Raw genomic sequence first — 24,178 nt, 5'->3', positions numbered from 1 at the left:
GCTTTAACTGTTTGTCCTTTTTTGTATTCTTAATAAAAAGTTAAAATACTGTTGAATGGTGCATTTGCCATGAGCTTGAGCAGGCCAAGGGTCTCTGCACACCAAACTCTATGCCTTGTTCAAAACTGGTTATTGTTAAACAATAACTGGGTTGTGATTGCATCTTTGGTCCCTATATTCCATCTAAATTAATACAACAGGGTCCAGGACTGGGATAGCAAGGGACTGTGGGCTGGGACTAAGGGGTACCAACAGTGCTGGGAGGGGGTAGGGCTGGTCTAGCAGGGGGCTGTGGGCTGGGACTGAGGGGCGCCGGCAGAGCTGGGTGGGCAGGGCTGGAACTGAGGGGCACTGACAGAGCTGGTGGGCCAGGGCTGGGATAGCAGGAGGCTGTGGGCTGGGACTGAAGGGTGCCAGAAGAACTAGGGGGGCAGGGCTGGGATAGCAGGGGGCTGTGAGCTGGGACTGAGGGGCGCCAGCAGAACTGAGGGGGCAGGGCTGGGCTAGCAGGGGACTGTGGGCTGGGACTGAGGGGCGCCGGCAGAGCTGGGGGGGCAGGGTTGGGATAGCAGAGGACTGTGGGCTGGGACTGAGGGGCGCCAGCAGAGCTGGAGGAGGCAGGACTGGTATCCCAGGTTGTATTTTCTCTGTTCCCCAGAGAGGAGGAGGTGTGTCCCTGCTCTGTGGGGAGGAATAGCCAGAAGCATTCGTTTGACTCGCTGCTTGTGTTGTGTCTGTAGATCTCCTGCCTCTCCCAGGCACTGTGATGACCTTGTTCGATGGCTCCTTCCCCTTCTACCCCAACACCAGGACACCTTTCCCCTTTAACACGACCTTGGTCCTGATCATCTCGGTGTTCCTCAACGTGTTGGCCATGTTCATTCTCATCCTGCCTGGAATCCGGGGCAAAGGGGTAAGGGCCGGGGTTCAGTGGTGGGGGTGGGGGATGCACAACTCCCCATGCTAGAAAAGCAAGGGGGAGTTCTCCCTTTTCCTCCTGGCTGGTGGACGCAGAGCTCCACCACTGAGTATGTGGCACAGACTGATAGGCCATGATGGCACAGAACCGCTGACACTGTCTCTGGATGGGTGAACTCCCCTGGGGGCAGATGATATTGAACTTGTATGCTGGGGAGGCACTCTGGGGGTTGCGGGGGGCATGAGCGGTCATCTGACTACTAGAATAACCCACTAAAGTGCTGAGGAGGCAGAGAGCCCTCCCATCCCCCAAGGAAAGACAGAGACCCCAGGGGGACACATCACTTCCCCCGTAACCCAGTCGCTAGTCACCATCCAGGGAACTAGAGGGGCTATTGCAGCAACTTTGACCAGGGGAAATGCAGTCTGGGCACTCCTCCTAATGAAAAGCAGCATGGAGGGAGCTAGCCTCGCCAAGGACACTGGGTAAGAAGCCTGCTTTCATGGACTCTTTAATGTCTGAGGTGTTATCTAGAGGTGGGCCTGGAGCCTGGACCTGGCTCCGACCTCCATATCTGGCCCCATCTCTTGAAGGTCTGGACCAACTGTCAGACTTGTGAGGCACAAAATATCCTTGCATCAGCCCTTCTTTCAGTGCCTGCCCAGCTCTAGCCTTGGTGGTATCTGTCCCACCATCCCACAGCTGATGTGTGAAACCCACCCACACAACCCCATAGAAACAAGGAGAACTTCAGTGAAGAAAGCCACACATCACATGCCACGACACCCCACGTCCTCAGTTAATCTCCACACCTCCACAAGGAATGCCCAACACACCCCTGCCTCCATCTTCAAGCCAAACCCTCACTGTGACTTCAGACTGTCCCCAACACTGGGATAAAATACAATAGCCCTGGTCACGTGTGCTTACATTAGATCTGATTGACCAACAGGTTTCCCATCTGGTGTCAGATTCCAATATTGTGACATGTTTTCTTCCTGAATTGGGACAAAATGTTGCAATGTTTAAACTTCTAGTGAATTGAAAAGTTCAGGAAAAGTTCCATTTGGGCACAAGGAAACAGAACACTGCTACCTCATTTTCAACCTGCTGAAAGGTTTCACCTTTCAAAACATTTCAGAATGCTCCTTTGGCCTGTGAAAATGCAGTGGCTCAAGGAGTTGTAGGTCTGTGGGCCTCTCCCTCCATTTTCCCCTAGAGGCCCCACTCCACAGCTGGACTCCATCTCCCATGATGCACAGTAGTCTTTCCCTGTGAGGAAGCTGCCGCAGTGACTTGTGGGAGTTGCAGTTTCCTGTCCCATCTCAGTTTGTTTCAGACTCCACCACTCCCACTGCAGTGCCGTAGGGGCTCAGGAGTACGGTGACCTGACATCCCGATATTATCAGGACCATCCCGATATTAAGGGCTTTGTCTTATATACGCAATTATGCCCCCCTACACTCCCAAAAATGTGTCCCGATTTTTCACACTTGTTATCTGGTCACCCTACTCAGGAGGGGGGCAGGTTCCAAAACACTGTGATTTGTTTTGGGTTGAGGTTTCTAACTGAACTCATTTGTTTTGATTTTCCCGTTGGAAAATCCCTCTGAAATTAATCTTTTCCCACAGAAAGTGGTGATTTCAATGAAGCCCTGTTTTCTGAAGGAAAAATGTTTTGATCAGAAATTCCTGGCCAGCTCTGGCCTACAGGAACCATGAAATTAACAGAACTTCTCTGGGTCTGCCATTGGCCCCTGTTGAGTTCACAACCTGGAGAGGGGAATGTGGCTGGCTCCTGATCTGTCCTGTCCTCCCTACAGAGGTTCTTCTGGCTCCTGCGAGTGATCACCAGCCTCTTCATTGGAGCAGTAATTCTCAGTGAGTACTTGCTGCCACGCCGCGGGTTCCCTGTAGTCATCTGCCCCTTCAAGCAGGGAGACTGGAACAAAGCAGGAAATAGCAAGAAGCCCTCCCCAGAAGAGAGGCGAGGAAGAGTAAAGGTTGATGAGGATCAAGGAAGGGGGATGTCCCATTGAATACTCCATGGGGAAAGAAGACGACTCGATTCCTTTTTTGACTAACATTCTGAGGCACTGGCTCCAGCAGTGCAGTTAGCGAGCAGAGGAATGGCTGGCCCCGCGAGGATAATTTATTTGCAACAAGTCATTCAAGCAGCTCTCCTCTGAGAGTCATCTCCCAGCACAGACAGAACACAAAGCCCACTGCCACCGGACAGCAGCTGGGGGCCCCTAGTCACGAATGCGTCTGCATCACAAACACTAGCACCTCAGCGGAACCCTCTGTTGTGCTTTGTCAGGAAGGCCTAGGCTGATAGGTGTAGAATTGCCATCACCTCCTGGCCACAGCCTTTCTAGGGCAGAGCTGTGGGGGGAGGGTGGGGAAGGGTGCGCGGGGGGCAGGTCTGATCTATGGATACCGAGGGAATTGCAGTCCCTCGGGCTATCGATCCAGTCCTTTCCCCTTGGGCTCAGTGAGATCCCTTTCAGGCATCCAGGGCTGCAGTGCCCTGGTGTCCCAGCAGCACGGTGCCATCTGTCTGGTTGCATCGGGGAAAGGGCAGCTCTCAGAGACGAGACCGCTGACATTCAGTAAGTGGAGATGATGGAGTCAGAGGTGCCGACTCCATGGGTGCTCCAGGGCTCAAGCACCCATAGAAAAAATAGGGAGTGCTCAGCACCTACCAGCCACAGCTGTTTGATGGGGCCACCGATCAGCTGTTCAGCAGCTGGCGGGAAGCGCTCAGGGAGTGGCGGGGGCCTTGAGATAGGGGGTGGAGTGGGAGTGGGAATCACTGGAGCAAGGGCAGGAAGAGGTAGAGTCAGGATGGGGCCTCTGGGGAGGGGGCAGAGTAGGGGCGGGGCCTCGGGGCAGAGCAGGGATGGAGCACTCACTGGGAAAAATAAAAGTCAGCGCCTGTGCTGGGACGGATGTGCAGGATTCAATCATACTTGAACAGAAGCTGTGAGCAGTGACCAGGCCACCGCCAGCGCTGGGTGCTGTACATCTCAAAGTAAATAAACCCTTCGAGGCTGGCTGCCAGCGCTTGCCCCCTGCATGTGACCGACAGGCTCCTTTGTCCTGCGCTGCAGAACGGTTCATTCACACAGGGGCCAGAAAGTGAAATCTCGCCCAGAGGTGAGCTGAGGTTGTGCATTTGTCATTCAGGCTCCCCAGCAATTCTCTGGGGCTCAAGGGCACCACAGAGGCCAGCTGGCTTTTGCTCAGGTTCATCCAAAGCCCCATCCCCCAAAAACCAGTGCCCCATGCAAACAAGCCTCCTCACAAATTCCACTGCCCCTGCAAGCAGCCCAGCTCCCCCCATGCCCATGCAGAGCCCAGTGCCCTCCCCCAGCCTAGCAACCCCTGGCCTGTTCTTTGCTGAGGGGACAGGGAACCAAGTGCCTTTGCCCCCAGTGAAGTTGCCCCCCTCACCAGAGGCCACCATTGATGGTGTGTTTTCCGCTGGGACGTGAGGCTCTCCATACTGGGGCTAGGACGGGCAGGACACACCATGGCCTCCGGATCAGCCGAGCAGGACAGTCATGGAGATCACGCTGAGATGGGGCTGTGCTCTGATTGCCCCACACAGACCCTGCTGTCATGCTGTGGAAGGTATCTAGCTGACCCACCCACATGGTCTACATGGCGCAGTTACAGGGCAGCCTTATGTTAGAGCGCTCTTGGTGCACACCCCTCTGATGTACAGTCGCTTGGCTGCTGCCATGGAGACAAGGAGTTTGTCACTCGATCTTTGTGCACAGTCAATGGCTGGTTCAGTAGCACACGGGCTATGTCTGATTACTGCCATCTTCACAGGTGTTAACTTCACCAGGGACTGGGAGATTGGCTGGGTCACGGCAAACACCTCCTACAAATCCTTCAGCCGCGCCATGGTGAACGCAGAAATTGGTCTGCATATCGGCTTGGCAGGGGTCAACATCACGCTAGTGGGTGAGTCCAGGTCTTTGAGTCAAGGGCGAGTAGGAGGGGGAGGCACTGGGGTCTTTCAGCTCCCCTAGGGCAGGTTGGCAGGACAGAGGGGAGGTAAGATCAGCAAAAGTGCCCTGCCCTTGGGTGACCGAGCCCTCTTCCCAGCTCCCCTTCCCCATGTGCTCGGTCTCCTTGATCTTGATCGGTCTCCTTGATCAGGTTTCTTTCCTGCAGGAAACCCAGTGAATCAGATCAACGAAACCATCAACTACAACGAACATTTTGCCTGGCACTTGGGAGCAGACTACACCTGCATCTACGCAGACAGCCTGGCGAAGGGGCTGCCCAGCCCCATCCTATATGTGGCAGAGAAGTTTAGCAAGCACAGCCCATGTGGCGTGCACAGCCAGTACAGGATCTCCGGCCACTATACCTCTGTCACTCTGTGGTAAGGCCCAGCAAGACGCCGCGCCTTGGGAGAACCATCCACAAGGGAAGGGGCTCCTCTTGGGTAGAAGGTCAAAGAACTTCAGTGGGTATTCACCCACTTCACCCTGACGAAGTGGGTGTTCACCCACGAAAGCTCATGCTCCAATACGTCCGTTAGTCTATAAGGTGCCACAGAACTCTTTGTCGCTTTTTAAAGAACTTCAGTAGCTTCCTGAGATGCACAGTGTGCGGCTCAATGTAACATCATACCGGGACTGATTTCATTGGCCATAAATCATCCTTAGGAAATGACTGTCCAAGGCTTGAATAGCATCTAACAGGTTGCTCCACTGTTGAGCGGGCTGCAGAGTTATCCAGATGCTCTTAGCACTGAGCTAAGGTTTACTTAGCTGGGTTCATGACCTGCTGCCATGCCACCTCAGAAGCTAAGCAAGGCCAATACTTGGGTGACAAGAACCCCTCTGAGATGCTCCAGAAATTGGTGGTTCTGTAGCAGGTACTCTTCATTCTTAGCCAGTGACGATTCAGTGCATCACCTAGGGGATAGGTGGAGATGCCAATCCTGGAGGAGACACAGCCAAGGCCCTGGCCACTCATGGTCAGTTATGGTTACATGGCATTTTTGCAGAACTAGTAATTGCATTCTGCCTCCCAAAAGCCCTCCTGCAGCATCAGTGGGGTACCATGTTCTTTGTCACTCCCTGGCCCAAACTGCTGTAGGGTCTTGCTTTAGAACGGTGGGGTCATCTCCCAAGAAGTGTTTATCAATATCCAGAACACTCCCTGGCAATGCCACTGTGGGAGGCCTGGCATCACAGAGCAGGTGTGTCCCTTGATAATGCCATCTGGCATGGGTAGTTAGGAAATTATTTCGTATGCACACGTCCCATGCAGGGCTGGCTCCAGCTTTTTTGCCTCCCCAAGCGGTGAAGAGAAAAAAAAAAGCTGCGATCAGCGGCACTTCGGTGGCTGCTCTACCACCACCGCTTCATTCTTCGGCGGCAATTCAGCGGCAGAGGGACTGAGGGACCTACTGCCAAATTGCCCCCGAAGACTTGGACTTGCCACCTCCTTCCATGGGCCCCCCAAGCACCAGCTTGCTGCGCTGGTGCCTGGAGCCAGCCCTGGTCCCATGGATTCTGAGGCCTCTCAAAGGAAGATGTTGCCCTAGTTGAGGAGTGAAGAGGCGCATGTGTCCTGTGAGCACTGGGACCCCTACACTTGCACACTTAGCCCAGTTCTCACTGCACACTATCACCATGCCCAGTCCTCCCTGTTGCCGAGGAGAAGGTGGTTTCAAGGGCAAGTGTGTCTAACTGGGCTCCTCTAACAAAGTCATCGCTAGAATTCAGTAGCATTACTCCGGGGCTGAGCTCAGCCGGAAGTGCCTGTCAGGTGAGGCGGGAGGTTGGGTTCAGCGCAGAGGCAATGGGATCTGTGGGCCTTGCTCTCTGTAGCCTTTTATACCAGTGCAAAGGATGATGACCGCAGGGGCAGGTGATGAGGATGCTGCCCACTAGTGGTCAGCGAGAAGGGCTCGGGAGCAGCCCAAAGCAGGTCAGTGTAAAAGCGAGGGACGGCCTCTCCTTTCAACCCCCCTGCTCTCTCGCAGGTTGGCCTTCTGCACCTGGCTGATTTCCAACATGCTGTTCTCCATGCCAATCCTGCTGTATGGAAGCTACATGATCCTGTTCACGGCAGCGCTGCTGATCTGCTCACTGCTCTTCTTCTCTGTTGCGAGGAACTCCCCGATGTGCACCATCCGGTTCGGTCCAGCCTCCTTGCAGACTGTCTATGGGGCATCCTTCTGGCTCACGCTAGCAACAGGTCAGTGGGCTGCTCCTTGGAGTGAACTGGGATTTTCCTCTTCTTCAGTGCTACTATGTGACCTAGCAACACAGAGGAGGAGACAGGCGGGACCAAAGGCCACCATCTCCCCCTATGCTGCACTTGGTCCCAGGAAACTGATGGTGTTGGATGCTTCCACCTGATTCCACCAGGGAAAACTGGCTCAGAGCTCCAGGGGAACATTGCCCAGGGCTCTAAAAGCCCCTTGAGAAAGTTCTTTCCGGACCCCAAATGCAGCATTACATTAGCCATGAGGAAGGAGAGGGCCCTAGGCTGTGATTCTGGAGAGATGGGTCAGAGCAACATTGCAGCTCATGGGCCCCCTAGAGTCTTGGATTTGATTAAATGCCTAGTCAGAAAAATTAGAGGTTTCTAATCAGACAGCAAATTTCTGCTTCTACTTGGGGTGGGTAATGCCATTTACCTGAATCCCTCCCCACCGTTGGGATACCAGCAGTGCTTAATTTGTACCAAACGAGGTGCCAGAGCCCAAGTGGTTGGGTGCTGGAGCTCCAGTAATTTTGTTACTTTCATAACTGATGCGGCAAGCCCAGAGGTGCCGGAGCTGTGAACTGCCAAGCCCAGAAGTACTGGGGGCTCAACCCTGGCAAGCCCTGGCACAAGTTAAGCCCTGGATAACAGTGCAAGAGGAAAAGCATTGAAAATTCATGCCCATCATGCAAAGAGTTGGTATATTTTCAAAGAAGGCATTCACCAGTACAGTATGAGCAAGTGACTACAAGGGTTGGCATATTCAATTCTACTAATATTGGAGCAGTAAATCTAGGACTGGTTTGATACATTTATTAAAGATCTGGAAAAAGAACTGAGCAGCGAGGTAGTAAAATTGGCAGATGACCGAAAAATATTGAGGATGGGCAAAATTGGAGAAGAACGTGAGGAACTTTAGAAAGAGCTAACCAAGCTACATGATTGGGGGGTATATAATGGCAGATGGCATTCAGTGCTGTTGAATGTAATGTCATGCACATTGGAAACAGCAATTTTAGCTATTCAGACTCACTAGTGGGTTCTAAATTATCTGTAACTACTGAGGAAAGGGGCAAGGCTCACTGGAGACAGCTCAGTGATGTCCTGCTCAGTGTGCAACAATAGCAGCGATCTGCAAAGCGAACAAGATGTTAACGTGCACAAGGAACAAGATGGATAATACGGAGGATACTGTGTTACATAAAGTGGTAGCAATCTGCATGGAACTTGGAGGGTGCAGCAAAGTTGCAGGAGGGAAGGGAATGGAAGAGGCACCAGGCCGTCGGTCAGTGTGCATATGGCTGGAATGCTTAATGCTGTTGCAGCAGCTCTGTAAATAGTTCTCTCCATAGAGATGCGGTTTAGTTTTTGAGGCACAGAGTTCTGTCATATTATGACATGCGACAGGGAGGCCTCCCCTGGGATACTATAGTCCAGGGGTCCCCAACGTGGTGCCCGCGGGGGCATCTAAATGCGCCCGCGTCCTGGCCGGTGGTGGAGCATCCTCCGAAATGCCACCGAATTTCTGCAGCATTTCGGCGGTGGCTCCTCTTGATGACGTCACATGTCGGTGGCAAGTGACATCATCAAGAGGTGTCGCCACCAAAACGCTGCAGAAATTTGGTGGCAACGCCTCTCGATGACATCACTTGCCGCCGACAAGCAACGTCATCGAGAGGCGTCGCCGCCGAAATGCCGCAGAAACTCGGTGGCATTTCGGCGGGTGCTCCACCGCCACCACGGTCCTTTGTCTGGCGCCTGCCAGACGAAAAGGTTGGGGACCACTGCTATAGTCCATTCTGCTCACCATGTCCCAAATCATGGACTGCTTCGCACTGCACTGTCAGAGCAGAGTGACGCCAAAGCCTGTGTAGTTGGCCATGAGGCTCTGGTGGCACAGAGGTAGTATAGTGCAGGAAAGGTCCAGATATGCAGCCTGTAACTAGTCCCCCCATGTTGCGTTGCAGGGCTGCTGTGCTTCCTGCTGGGGCTGGGTGTGATCATCCTGAATTCTGTGCAGCCTGAGAAGCTGAAGCTGGTCTTTAATCTGAGTGAGGAAGGGAGAGAGGAAGAGGAAGAGGAGGGGCCTGTCCAGCGATCCCTGAGAGACAAAGCAAGCTCCTCTGAGCAGGACATGCTCCTGGCGCCCCTGACTGAGCATTGCAAAGTGATGGTTACTCAGCTGTAGGGAATCCCTGCTGGGTTCCTGCCATTCCCCTGCCTGCCTGGCAGAGCTGAGCCAAGATGGGAAGGTGGTAGCAGCCTGTGCCCGGGCTGGGTGAGGGCGTTCTTGCGGCCTGTCCACCATTAACTGCCCTCCTCTGCACAGCTCTGCACAGCCACACGAGGCATGTAGGCATGGCCTGAACAAGCCTGGGGTCCATCTAGCCTCAAGCTGCTCCCAGCGATGGCCAGCTCTTTCCCCTGAGTGGTTGTGCGTTGTGTAGGACCCAGCCATGTATCTGAGCAGCTAATGTGCATTGCCTTCCAGTAGCCAAGCCTGAATTCCACTGGCCACCCCCCAACTTCCCTTAGTCTTGCCTACGCTCAATAGTTGTTGCCATTGCTCCCCTCCTCACCTAGATCATTCGGGAAGGTATTAAACAGCACAGCCCTGGTATACTACCCTGGGCAGCCGCCTGCTGTTACCTAAAAACAGGTCATGTATTCCTCGTTTTGTTTTTGTTTCTCTCGGGTACGGCTGTACAGCACCTGCAGGGGTAATTCCCAGTGCTAGTACCTAAAAATAGCAGCAAGGCTGTGGGATGCCAGCCACGCGAGAATTAACCAGGGGTCGGGGGGCTTGTACTCAGGTGGTCACACTGCTATTTCTAGGTGCTCCCTTGAGCATAGCTAGTGCATGTATATCTTCCCACGCTGGGAATTACACCTCCTTGCTGCTGTGTAGATGAACTCTGGATCACTTTCTGATCCCAGGCAGGAATTCTTCCCCTCTCCCTCCAGCACTGCTTAGTTTCCTTACAAGCTTCTTGCGAGGGCCTTTATGGAAGGAGTTTTGAAAGTCCAAATCAATACAATCAGGCAGCGCGCCATTTGGTCCTGCTTTCTGGGGTGGTCAAAGTGTGCCAGAAGACTGCAGAGACATATTGTCCTTCCCTGGCACCAAGCTGGTTCGTCCCTCACCTAGCACCCATCTAGATGCTTTATCACTCTCTCTGCAAAGGTTGTTTCACACTGTTCCCCTGATCTAGGGGCTGACTCCGTGGGTGCTCCAACCCTGGAGCACCCATAGAAAAAATAGTGGGTGCTTAGCTTCCACTGGCAGCCCCTCCCCATCAGCTCCTCTCCCTCCCCCCAGTGCCTCCTGCCTACCCGCGGCCCCACCAATCAGCTTCTCCCACTCCCTCCCAGAGCCTCCCACCTGCCGCAGGTCAGCTGTTCATTGGTGTGCAGGAGGCGGTGGGGGCGAGAGGGGGTGGGCTTGGGGAAAGGGACTGAATGGGGTGGAGCAGGGGAGGTAAGAGGCAGGGTGGGGGCTTGGGGGAAGGGGTGGGGGCGGGGTCTAGGGCGGAGTGGGGATCAAGTACCTCCTGGAAACTCATAAAGACGGCGCCTATCCCCTGGCACTGTAATTAGGCTCCCTGAGGATCCCCCAGCTTGCCAGGACCAGAGCTGATTTCAGTGAGCTCTTTCAAAACTCTTGGATGGATGCCACTTGCCTCGGGTCCCACTGAGGAATATACTAAGAAATTGCACCATCTACTCTGGACACTCCCTACACTAACACAGGAACAAATCAACATTTCCTTAGAGCCCTGACCGGGGTTATTCTGTCTACTACCCAAGATCCACAAACCTGGAAATCCTGGCCACCCCATAATCTTTGGAATTGGCACTCTCACTGAAGAACTATCCGGATATGTGGACTCTCTACTCAGACCCTACGCCACCAGCACTCCCAGCTATCTCCGTGACACCGCTGATTTACGGAGAAAACTGCAATGCATTGGTGATCTTCCAGAGAACACCATTCTAGCCACCATGTATGTGGAGGCTTTCTACACAAACATCCCACACACAGATGGAATACAAGCTGTCAGGAACAGTATACTTGATGATGCCATAGCACAACTGGTTGCTGAGCTCTGTGACTTTATCCTTATGCACAATTATTTCAAATGTGGCGACAATATATACCTTCAGACCAGTGGCACCGCTGTGGGCACTCGCATGGCCCCACAATATGCCAACATTTTTATGGCTGACCTGGGACAACGCTTCCTCAGCTCTCATCCACTCACGCCTCTTCTCTACCTATGCTACATTGATGACATCTTCATCATCTGGACCCATGGGAAGGAGACTCTGGAAGAATTCCACCATGATTTCAACAGCTTTCACCCCACCACCAACCTCAGCCTGGACCAATCTAAATGGGAGGTCCACTTCCTAGACACCACGGTACAAATAAGTGATGGTCACATTAACACCACCTTCATGCCTCCAGCTTCCATCCTGGACACACCACACGATCCATCGTCTACAGCCAAGCACTGAGGTACAACCGCATTTACTCCAACCCCTCAGACAGAGACCAACACCTACAAGATCTTCACCAAGCATTCTCAAAACTACAATACCCAGGAAGTAAGGAAACAAATCAACAGAACCAGATGTGTACCCAGAAGCCTCCTGCTGCAAGACAAGCCCAAGAAAGAAACCAACAGAACTCCACCAGCCATCACCTACAGTCATCAGCTAAAACCTCTCCAATGCATCATCAGTGATCTACAACCCATCCTGGACAACGGTCCCTTGCTTTCACAGGCCTTGGGAGGCAGGCCAGTCCTCGCCCACAGACAATCCACCAACCTTAAGCATATTCTCACTAGCAACCACACACCGCACCATAGTATCTCTAACTCAGGAACCAATCCATGCAACAAACCTCGATGCCAGCTCTGCCCACATATCTACACCAGCGACACCATCACAAGACCTAATCAGATCAGCCACAACATCACCGGTTCATTCACCTGCATGTCCACCAACGTAATATACACCATCATGTGCCAGCAATGCCCCTCTGCTACGTACGTCGGCCAAACTGAACAGTCCCTACATAAAAAATGGACACAAGTCAGATATTAGGAATGGCAATATACAAAAACCTGTAGGAGAACACTTCAATCTCCTTGGACACACAATAGCTGATTTTAAGGTAGCCATCCTGCAGCAAAAAAACTTCAGGACCAGACTTCAGAGAGAAACTGCTGAGCTTCAGTTCATTTACAAATTTGACACCATCAGCTCAGGATTAAACAAAGACTGTGAATGGCTAGCCAACTACAAAAGCAGTTTCTCCTCTCTTGGTGTTCACACCTCAACTGCTAGAAGAGGGTCTCATCCTCCTTGATTGAACTAATCTCATTATCTCTAGACTGATTCTTGCCTGCATATTTATACCTGCCTCTGGAAACTTCCACTACATGCATCTGATGAAAGCTCATGCTCCAATACGTCTGTTAGTCTGTGAGGTACCACAGGACTCTTTGTCGCTTTTTACAGATCCAGATTAACATTGCTACCCCTCTGATACTTTCCACCTAGTCTTGGTGATCTGGCTGTTCTTTAATGTAGCTTTTCCCAGCACCTCCTCCTCTGAGACCTCAGTCTGACAGTGCCTCATCTTTGCTATCTGAAGAGAGTAGGTCTGAGGTAATCTCCCCACCCACTTTGTGCTGGAGAGGGATGCATTTAGCTTCCCTTAAGTGTCTGTCCCCAGCAGACCCACTGATCCTCTCAGAGGCTTCCTGCTCCTGAGATACTTGGAGGAGTTTTTGTGTATTGTTTTTGTGTCCATGGCTGTTTGCTCATCAGGTTCCCTCTTCACCCTCCCAGTCTCTGACATTCATTGAACCTGCCGAAGGTTATGCCATTGAGGCTGGATTTCGGTCTTCCAAAGGATACCTGTTTGCTTTAAATACCCTCTTGAAACCTTTCTCTCTTTGGGGTTTATCCTGCCACCCATCACTGCAGCACCGGCCACTTAAAATGAATAGCACTAGCAAAGTTCCTAGTGCACTTCATAGGTCTCGGACACTTCTCCCCTTTCAGGGGTAAGATCTCGGCTTGTAGGAGGCTTTGTGTGTTTTTTCAAATTGTATTAATTTATTAGTCTTGGGGATTCTTTAGGTGTTTGGTTTCAGGTTTCCAGGGTTGTTTTGAGAGCCAGGTGGCCGTTTGTAGGTAGAAGGGGGTGTTCATGCTGTGAGTGTCCTTTTTACGGTAGAAAGACCTTTTCAAAGGAGGAGGTTCTGCAGTGTTTCCTAAAGATGGTCAGACTCTACCCTCGCTGGGTCTACTCTGGATGCTGGTTCCATAGTCAGATCCCTGAAACAGAATGCTTTGGCCCAGCTCTCCCGTGTTTTGTCCTTCGGTGTGAAGAGTCTCGACGCCAAGGGTGAGGATTTGGATTGTCTCCCCTTTTATTTGAGGGTCTTTTGGGTGAGTTGTATTGGGGTTTTTTTGGAATCTTGCTGTCTAAAGATTCGTGGCACCGAGATGTTTTTTATAAGATTTCTCCTCCAGGGATATGGACATTAATTAGACCGCGTTCACTGGCTCTTACTTGGTGGCTCAGCAATACTCACTTCTTGAACCATCTCTGGTGAGTGATCTAGGACTGAACTGAGCATCGCCTCACCTCTTGAATGCCGTAGAACTAGCTCTTCCAAGGGACACTCATGTAAGGTGTCAACAGTCTCTTCTCTCACTCTCTCCCCCCCACCCCCATGACATTTCACCAGCTTATGTGTGAGCAGTGGAAGTCACCTATTATTGCCATTTTATTAAGCTTTGATCTCCCTCAACAAGGTGCCCTGAGTGGGTTCTTGGTTGCATTCACACTAAATCCTGTTTTGTAGGTGTCATATTAAGGGCCCTTCACACTGCTATTGTAAAGCATTTTGGGATTAGCTACATGAAAATGGTTAATGTAACTGGTTTAATTTAAGGTGTGATTTTAAACTGATTTAGTGCCTGTGATGGGGTAGACTAGGCCCAGAGGCCCCTTGCTGGAGACCTCAGTGTCCTGCCACACCCATCCCAAGACAGGAGTGGTAGAGAAGTCCTCCAAGCAGCCTAAAGTAGCTGCAGGGGAAACAGCCAATTAGAGGCTGCAGGGAGCAGCCAATCAGGGCCCAGGAGGCCCCTATAAAAAGAGCTACAGTGACAGAGACAGACTCACTTTGTTGCTGGAGGTAGAGGAATGTAGATGGTGCTCCTAGCTGGCTAAAAAGATGTAAAAGTAAAATAAATTATATAGTAAAAATAAAAAGAATTAAAAAAATGTTGTCTGTACCTTTAAGCAAAGTTGTTAAAATGTTGCAACCAGGTGTCAGAAATACAGACATTAACATAAAACAATTGCACCGTTTAAGGGCAATTGGTAAAGCATTAGCCTTAAATCAATAACAGTTAGTAAAAAAATAAAATATGCATGCTGTGCCCCAGGTAAATTTTACTGTTTTAATTTCTTTGTCCCTTTGTCTAATTCCCGCTCTTTTATCTGTATAAATAAGACTGTTTGGGCTTTGCATGGCCACTCACATATTCTAAATGTTATTGGCAGAGCGCTGCGCTAATAAACAGAGTGGTCTAACAAATTGTAAGTCCTTTTTCTAACTTTAACAATTTGGAGGTTCCACCGAGATGGCAACCGTCTTCACTGGAGCTGTGTAATTCCTGACTGTTTTTGTAGAATAACTGTGGCAGCCGGCACCTGGGCATTTGGCCCAAGCGGTCCCCCACTAGAGCGGAAAGGTGCACAGCCACAGTGAGGTCTACGCCATCGAACCTGTTGGTTCCCACTCAGTTCTGGTAGGGATCCCGGGATCTGACATCAGGAATCTGGTCAGGTAATTATTTCTGTGTTTTGTCCGGACTAAGGACTGTCCTGTCTCTGTGTCTATCTGTCCTCTTGTGGAGTGTTTAAGTCTGGGTGCCGTCTTTGTCTGAAAATTGGCCGACCAAGGGGTTCCTGTCCCCGCGGTCTAAGTAAGTGAAATCTGCACAATCGCAGCCGCACCGCACTTTGGGTAAAACCCCTGGTGTAAAAGCAAGGGCGACTGAGGCAGTAGCCTGTGGGCTCCTTTTGTGTGTTGCACTGGGCATCGCTCTGACAAACCCGAATTTCCTTCTTGAGTAATTGGTGTGTAAAGTCCTCCTGTATAGGTAACCAGACGTCTAAGTCAGAACAGTTTCCTAAATAAACGCCAGCTCATTTTATGTATTTAGGATGGGTCCAGACTCTTGTAAAAAGGGTCCAGACGCCTGTAAATTTCTGGAAAAATGGTCTAGGCTAACTCAGGGGGATCCCAAAACTCAGTGGCCACTGTTAAAATCTTGAAACAAAGACTAAGTAAACGTCTTAAAGGACAAACTCGGCCAACCTAAAACTAAATTGGCTAAAAAAAAGGTTAATTGTTTCATGCAGTGGTAAAAAAAGGCAAATCATAGGCAAACAAAATCAAAACTGGCCTCTCTCAAATATTCAAATAATAAGTTAAAAGCTTTATTAAAAGCCTCCTCTCCCACCACCAGATAAAGCGCTCCCTTTACCCCGTTCTCCAAACCCCGGATCAATCCAACCCCTTTCATACTCCCATCTCATTGTAAAAAGAACAAAAAGCCCCTTGTTCTGTTCCTCTTTGTTGTCTGCCTCAAAAACTGATTCTTTAGTGTTCCACTACCAATTCAGCAAGGAGGGGGCTCCTCAACTAGCCCCCACCCTTCCTGGTCCCTTTCCTTAAACATTTCTTTCAAAATTGTAAAGTAACCACAATAGCACTCACAAATGGTTCATTGAAAAAAAAAAAGTAGGATCGGGCCCAGAAAAGCAGGCAAGCAACAGATAAAAAAACTAAAAAACAGGTTGAAAGCCCTAAGGGCATAGCGTCAGGAGTAAAAAAAGCAGTAAGTGCAGGCATAAATCCCTGGAACAATACTTAAAATGGTAAAATCTAAGGTAATAAAGGTGTCATTTTAAAACATAAACAAGTAATTTAAAAAAAAAAGTAAAAAGTTAACTCTACAAAGGCTAAAAAAAATTAAGCAGTTAAAAACTTTGTAAAAAATGTTAAAAAAAACCATGTTAAAAAATAATTCTTGGTTTCTTTGCAGCCATTCTAAAGAAAAAATGGGCCCTTTTAAATACAAACATTAACATAAAACAATTGCACCGTTTAAGGGCAATTGGTAAAGCATTAGCCTTAAATCAATAACAGTTAGTAAAAAAATAAAATATGCATGCTGTGCCCCAGGTAAATTTTACTGTTTTAATTTCTTTGTCCCTTTGTCTAATTCCTGCTCTTTTATCTGTATAAATAAGACTGTTTGGGCTTTGCATGGCCACTCACATATTCTAAATGTTATTGGCGGAGCGCTGCGCTAATAAACAGAGTGGTCTAACAAATTGTAAGTCCTTTTTCTAACTTTAACAAAGAACAGCCACACTGCAGATAGCTTAGTGCTGGCAGGGACAGGGAGAGTGAGGAAGCGCTCCTGGCTGGCTGCTGGGCCTGAACTTAGATGAGCCCTATGGTAAGGGTGAAGTATTGATGAAGGCTGGTGCCAGGGGCAGTACCAGATTTACCCTGGTGCCAATGGCTCCATAGCACTGGGCCAAAGCTCAGAAGGAGCCCCATAATATTCACTTCCTCCCCTCTTGCAGTGCTGCAGAAGCAGAGGCCCTGAGAGTGAGCCTTGGAGCAGCAGGGACCCGGCTTGGGAGCTGTAGTTCCTTGGCCAGCTCCCTGCCTATAGAGCTGGCCCTAGAGCAGGGAAAGAACAACATTTCCCTGTATTCCCTTGGCAGCTGTCAACAGGAAAGGGAGTGGGGAAGCTGAGACCCCATGTGTTTCAGCTTGCTGTGAAGGGGGCTGGCTGCTAAAAGGGGGTGGCACTGTGAATGAGGAACAAGTATGCCCAAGGAGTATAGAAGGTTTTGGCCCAGATATCACCCTCTGAAGACTTCCCCAGACTAGATTATGGATGCTGGTGTGACCTCATGTGGCAGCTCCCAAAGAAGGAATTGGGGGGACTAATGGACAGTGCACCTCTCTATCTAAAGCCTAGCAAGGGAAGTATGTGGATCCCACCAGAATTTAAAATGATAAGTAAGGGAGGGGAGGCTCTACTACAGGACCTGGGCAGCTTTAGATACAGTACCAGGCATGCAGGAGGATTTCCACATCTGAGCCATGGAAGCAGAAATTGGCTTTTCCTTTCCAGATTTAGCTAATATTCAGAAAGGGAATCTAGCACCCGCCTTCCAGATTTGAACACTCTCAAAATTCAGGAGTGCTCAAGCTCAGTTTAGGCTGCTGTTACTTCATTTCTCCCAAATCAAATATGCTGATCCACTGTAACTTGCTGTAGAAAAATGAGGATAAAATTGAGCAACAAATGCTGGCATCTCCCCAGTGCTAACTAGGACTGGAATTGCTATTTTCAACTGCCATTATCATTTTAGTTTTGTTTAAAAGGAAGGCAGTAATATTGCATTGGCAAATTCCCCATAGAAACGAAGAGTGGAACAAAAGAATAACAAAGTGTGAAAGACCCAGGACAGTTGAGTATAGCAGAAGGCAGATATACTGGTCACTGGATTAACAGTTTTCTGTTTCCTGACTGACCAGAGCAGCGGCTGCTCTAGGCTAATGAGAACACCTGACTAATTAACCTGAAAAGAGTCAGGTGAGGCCGTTAATCTAAGGTGACCACTTGACTCTAATTAAGGCCCCCGATACTATAAAAAGGGCTCACTCCAGTCAAGCAGAGGAGAGGAAGTGCAGCTGAAGGGCTAGTTAATGATGACACCCTCAAACCATTGGTATGGGTGAAGAAGGGAGAAGCAGGAGAGCTGTGGGGAAGTGGCCCAGGGAAATGTAGCAACTCTGGCAGTGAAAGGTTGGCTGTCAACAGCTGCTACCTTTAGGGTCCCTGGGCTGGAACCTGGAGTAGAGGGCGGGCCCAGGTTCCCCCCACCCTCCAGGAACATCTCCATTACAGGAACATCGCCTGGGAGGGAAAGTCAGGCCCCTATCAGGACAGGAGGCTAAACTGTTCTGAAATAAACCCCCAGGGACAACAGAGACTGTGGAAGTTCTCTCACTAACCTCCGTGCTGGCTTATGATGAAAAGGGCTCGGTAGACTGTACTCCTGGCCCTAGAGAGAGAAGGGCTACATAGAGGGTCACAGTGAGCCACTGAGGCTAGCATAAACCACTTAGAAGCGCAGGACCCACGGGGGCAAGGTCAGATCTCTGCCACAAAAGGCACCTCAACTTTTCCTCATTTATGTAGGACAGTCTTAAAATATGGATCCAGCTCTCCTCCAGTCACACAAGCTGAAAAATTTTCCACTTTTCTGCAGTTCTGTAACCATGCGGGAACCAGTCCTGTCTGTGTTCTGTGCACATCCAAAATTCCTGCTGAAGTCAGAAGTGCCTTGCTTTTGTGACCATACTACCTGATATTTTCAGCCCTTTGTAAGCAAAGTGGGTTTACATTTAGTAATTGGGTGGGAAGGCTCTCAGAAAAAGTTAAGTGCTGTAGGAGGTGTTGCTTATTCACTAGGTAATGTGAGACCTTCCCGTTACAATAGCAAATCAGTGCAGCATAGAATGCACTTTGCTCCTAGAGTCCAGAATGAGGTCCTTTGCTTCTATACACAGCCCATTAAAAATAATGAAAAGACTCCCACTCACTTCAGGCTTTGGACAGAACTGATTATACACAGGGTAAGTCCATTGTCTTCACAGGGTCCTGGTCTCACAGAGGAGGGGCGGCCATGTGAGCTTGTTGCAGAGCTGCTGCTCAGGAATGGGAGCCTCCTGGCACCCTAGCCTCCAAAATCATTCAAGCTGCACTTTCTGCACAACTTTGTGCTAGCTGAGGGGTGCGTTGGAAGTGGTGCCCTCTGCTGCAGGTGATGGACATCTCATGTACTTAAAGCCATGGCCTAGAGAAGGGAAGCATTTAACTGAGAGTCTGCAGCTGCCTAGGGCCAGCGCTGAGAATTAAGAGTCCCTAGTGCTGCCATTGCAATGTTCAAGCATGCTCAGCCTTGGAATTGCTGCCCCTCCCACAGCTAGTAGGTGCACCTGTCCAAGGCTGGCAATTGGCCCCATGGCTATAGCCAGAGAAGCTGCAGGTGACTCCGTCTACTGGGGACCATTAAACTAGAGCAGATAAAGAAACTGCAATTAACCTCAAGGAACAGCGGTCACCAGTAGGAAAGGAATGTCAAGGGAAGCAGGGAAAGAGGAAGCAGGTCAGGCTTGCAGCGGGAGAATGGCCCCAGCTGGTTGGGGAGCATGTCCAAAGTAGAAAGGAAACAAGCATGGGGAGAGGTGTGGTGATCAGGTAGTAGACTAGCATGTAGATGGGAGCAGAGAGAGAGAGGCTGGTGTCTTCAGATTCCCAAGAGCTAAGTCCTCACTTTGGGGAAATGGTGTTTGCAAGTGGCTTGCTCAAATGGAGGATGGGTGCTCAGGGAGGGATTTATCAGAATTGATCAAGTATCTGCTAGCTTTGGAACTTTGAACTGCGACCAGAACCACATGCAGTGACTGGTGACATAGGGTGGTACTGGAGACATGGCTAGAGAAGGTCTGAATGAAGAAGTAGATAAATCTGTGGAGAGTTTCCCTGATCACTATGAAAGTTCTGCTCACTGTGGACACTGGTAAACTCACATGGGTGTACAGCTCAATGAGAAAAACTAGGGGCTGAGGGAGCTGTGTATGGCAGTGCATACAGTCGTGTAGAGGGGTGTGATCAAAATGAAAAATGTCTCTGAGATTCAGTACCAGATATACTATGGCACTGCCATACCAGGCCCACACTTGGAGCCCACAATGACTACACAGGGGCCCACAAAAGGTTAATCTATCCCTGCTGGGGGAAATGGCCCAGAGAACTGAAAGCAGTGTAGTTAAAGGGACATAGTGGCATGTGGCTGCTATTCTTAGGGTTCCTGGGCTGGGACCTGGAATAGGGGGTGGGTCTGGGTCCCCCCATAGGTCCCTGGGGAAGTGGCCTACATTTGGACAGAGAGAAGCCCCCATAAGGGGATATGAACTGTTAAGAGGCCTGGTTGGAGAGCTGGGGCCAGAATGGAGTAAGAGGGCAAAAGCATTGCCTCCAGGGAGGAAGCCTTGAGGGGTACAGCCTGAGGCAAGGCCTGGGACGCTGAAACACCCGTCCAGAAGGCGGCACTCACGAGATGTGGGTGCCATGTCACAACAGTGCCAGAGTCTTTGTGGACACTGTGATCTCAGTTTTAAACCAGACTATGCTGTAGCATAATTTTAGTTAGGGACTTATCTCCATTGTGAGTTTCTGCACTGCGAGACACGGTCTAAATCTACAGCACACCAGCCTGTGGTGTCTACACATCCCCTGTGGACATTGCTACTGCGCACTGAATATCCCCCAGGGGCTGATACTGCGCAGCAAGTTGGCACACTGCAGATTCAAACCCCAGCTTGCCTCACAGTAACTTGCCATGTAGACAAGCCCTAGGAATCAATTAAACTGGACAGAAACGAGTCCCTCTTCAACCGGAATAAGGGTGTCCATGGAGCGGTTAACACTGCTTTAACAAGGTGCAGCTTTCCTGTGTAGCCTATGTTGGCAGAACTTATGTCACTTCAGGGGTGTGAATAAACCACCCTCCGCTGAGCGACATAATTACACCGACATAAGTGCTCATGTGCACAGTGCTGTGTCAGCTGGAAAGTGTGGCCTGCTGACATCGCTTCTGCCACTTGCGGAGATGGGTTGTTTTTATGGCGATGGGAGAGCTCTCTCCCGTCAGCATAAAGCGTCTTCAGCAGGCGTGCTGCAGCGGCCTGACTGTATTGGGCTGCTGCAGTGCCATACGTGTAGGCATGGCATTAGTGGCAGTGAGAATCTGATCCTCCGAGAAGAACAGCACCATCCCCCCTTCTAGTTTCCCATCGTTTCAAGCACTTTGACTTTTTCACGGCGCTCTTAACCCAATCCGGGCAAAATGGTTTATTTTGAAATTTTCTTTGACAAATGAAACATTTAAATAAAAATGTTTTTTTCCCCAGTGAAAAGTATTATCAATGCCCCATGCTTCAATTAAAAAAATAATAAAAATAATTTGAACCAGATACATAGAGAGGGCTATGGGGGGTGTGTGTGGTGTAGGTAGATGGATGTATGAACAGTCATTGCAATAAAAAGGAAGAAGGAAAATACTTTTTTACACCACCCATAATTCACCTGGGGAACTCGCTGCCACAAGACGTTGTTGAGCCAAGGACATAGGAGGATCTCCCAAAAGGACTGGACATTTTTAGGAATCGGAAGAATTCCATGCACAGTTCCACAGGTGATTGTTTAGCTGGTATCTAAACCCTGTCCTTCAGGGCAAAAGCTGAGCCCTGACATCCTGTGCTCAGGAGCAGGCTCCAGATGTGGCTGGCTTAGTGCATTGTTGTCCCGTGTGGGGATTCTTGAGCCCTCCTGGGAGGCCTGCTGTTGGGCATTAGACTGGATGGAGCCTGGCTTGGACTCGCTGTGACAGCACCTGTGATCCCCCTATCCCAGGAGGGAAAGATACAGAAAAGTTGGGCCCCTCTGATCAGTAAGTGGGGATCCCCCAGCAAGAGGTGTAGGAGCGACCCTTCCCTGCTGTAGGGAGTGCACAGGGCTCTGTTTCCCTGCCTGGGGCCAGGAGGGGATGGAGAGAAAGGAAGAGAGAAGGCTACCTAGCTCCTCACCCAGTAGCCAGGGGAGGGGCTGGGGCTGTCTCAGGAAGTTGTGCTGTGGCATGGTACTAGTGCACTGGAGACCCTATCGTCCCACCCTGCTCCCCCAACACAACACCCCTTGTGGCTCTGCAGCTCTTAGATGAGTGCTGCAAGTCATATGGCACTAGTCTGCATTCCTCCACCAGGTGGCATGCTGGCGGCATGCTGCCCTGCTCTCTCAGCTTAGCACCTGATGGCAAAGGGTACAAACGTTTGTCCACTGTCCCAAACGGAGTGGTGCCCTCTGCTTTCCACGGCTTTGGTGGTGGCTTATGTGACTCCCACGTTTCTGTGACCAGGGGCAGCCGCTGCCTGCTCAGACCTGCCGCGTGTCCCTCCTCACAGCGATGGACCTGAGATTAGTTCCCAAATTCCCCTCCAAAGATGGGCACTTGGGGAGAAGGAGTACCTGACCTATGCTAAGCGGCAGGGCTGCAGCCTAGGTTTATGGGGAACTATTATTCCATGTAAACATTATTAATTAGTTTGTTGAACAGCAGCAAAGTCCACCCACCATAGGCCGGTGTGCACCCGACCTCTGCCCTGTCACGTCAGATTCTTATAGTGGACTGAGGCAGAGTTAGAGCATGTGGTCATGTGATTAAAGACTGGGTGGAGGATGCAGAGGCACAAGGGGAATGAATTAAGGCTGCAGAAACATGGTTAAAATTGGCATTTTCCAACTGTCAGGTGCTTGATTCTGCAATCTCAGTTATGGTTTTTTTAATGCCATTTCCTAGGGGTGAAAAAGGCAAAAGTCACTTCCAGTTATGTGCATCTGCAACAGTCAGTTCATGACCTGCATTATCAGGCTTTGAGCCCTGAGCAGTCAGTACAGGCTGTGCCCACGCAAGCCACAGAACTAACCTTGCCAGAAGTCTTAGTCCCAATCTGTAGAATGACAGTCTAGAGTTCATGGGCTCCTGGGTCCCAGCACAGTGCCCTTTCCCTAGCCCACAGAGGAACAGGGCCGCCCAGAGGATTCAGGGGGTCTGGGGTCTTTGGCGGCAGGGGGCCCCCACTTCAGCAGTAATTTGGCAGCAGGGGAGTCCTTCCGCTCCGGGACCCGCTGCCGAAGTGCCCCGAAGACCCGCAGTTGGGCCTCCGCCGCTGAATTAACGCCGAAGTGGGACCCGTCGTCAAAGTGCCGGGGTTTTGGCAGTAATTCAGCAGTGGGGGGTCCTTCCGCTCCCGAAGACCTGGAGTGGAAGAAGCTCCGGGGGCCCTGAGCCCCGCGAGAGTTTTCCAGGGACCCTGGAGAGAATGAAGGACCCCGCTCCAGGAGCCCTGAAAAACTCTTGTGAGGGCCCCTGTGGGGCCTGGGGCAAATTGCCCCACTTGCCCCCCCCGGCAGCCCTGCAGGGGAAAGCCAAAGGAGACGGATGCAGTCTGGCTGGTGATTGAGGTCTATGTGCCAGGCTGAAGTGAGACACCAGGCTGGTGCGTGCCCAGGGCTGGAGAATGTTGAGGCTGTGGGGCACACTTCTGAAACCAAGCGACCCATAGATGGGAGATGGTGTCTCAACAGTGTATAACTCAGAGCGGGGTGAATAAGGCCAGGAAAAGGCACCTCCTTGGCCCCAAGACCATTCCTTAGCCAGAGCTCAAGTCCTGCTAAAGCCCAGGGACATGCAAGTACTCTTGAAAGAAACCATCCCAAGAATTTTTATATTGGAAAGCATTAGCCAGCCTTAATACAGGGCTCTCTGCTTCTCCGCACATAGTGCTGTACAGCACCTCTCTTCCTCACAACAGGGCAAGGGAGCTCCTGGCTCAGCCCATGTGTGCAGGCATACATGGGCACTCCATCAGTAACTGGCATTTCCACAGAGGATGCCATCTGCTAATCAGTGCCAGAGTCAGGCTTTCATCAGGGAGGAGGGATAGCTCAGTGGCTTGAGCATTAGCCTGATAAGCCGTGAGTTCCCTCCTTGAGGGAGCCATTTAGAGAACTGGATAAAACTCTGTCTGGGGATTGGTCCTGCTTTGAGCAGGGGGTTGGACCAGATGACCTCCTAAGGTCCCTTCCAACCCTATGATTCTAGCTCAGACATGTTCTTAAATACAGTCTGGATCTGTTACCATCTCACTCATGTAATGAGCTTGTCTTTTTAAGACATTGGGCTGTAACTTCACAGCCCATGATCCTCCACACACTTTTCCGCATGTTAGCTGTTAGCTCCCCACAGTCACCATTCAGCTTCAG

The 24,178-nt window shown here is 50.6% G+C and overlaps 1 protein-coding gene across 1 annotated transcript in view; it reads left to right on the top strand.

The window, feature by feature from the left end:
• DUOX2 (dual oxidase 2) overlaps window positions 1-24,178 on the top strand; it is an 82,452-nt gene that overhangs the window by 2,611 nt on the left and 55,663 nt on the right. The window contains exons 2-6 of the mRNA XM_050966784.1: window positions 741-913; window positions 2,743-2,800; window positions 4,760-4,894; window positions 5,108-5,321; window positions 6,936-7,150. Of these exons, the coding sequence (XP_050822741.1) occupies window positions 767-913; window positions 2,743-2,800; window positions 4,760-4,894; window positions 5,108-5,321; window positions 6,936-7,150 (769 nt within the window). The 5' untranslated portion in view covers window positions 741-766. The remainder of the gene's footprint in view (window positions 1-740; window positions 914-2,742; window positions 2,801-4,759; window positions 4,895-5,107; window positions 5,322-6,935; window positions 7,151-24,178) is intronic.

The sequence above is a fragment of the Gopherus flavomarginatus genome, chromosome 9 (genome assembly GCF_025201925.1).
Source record: "Gopherus flavomarginatus isolate rGopFla2 chromosome 9, rGopFla2.mat.asm, whole genome shotgun sequence".
Classification (NCBI taxonomy): domain Eukaryota; kingdom Metazoa; phylum Chordata; order Testudines; family Testudinidae; genus Gopherus; species Gopherus flavomarginatus.
The sequence above is the reverse complement of the archived record's forward strand: the minus strand, read 5'-3'. Positions and strand labels throughout refer to the sequence as shown.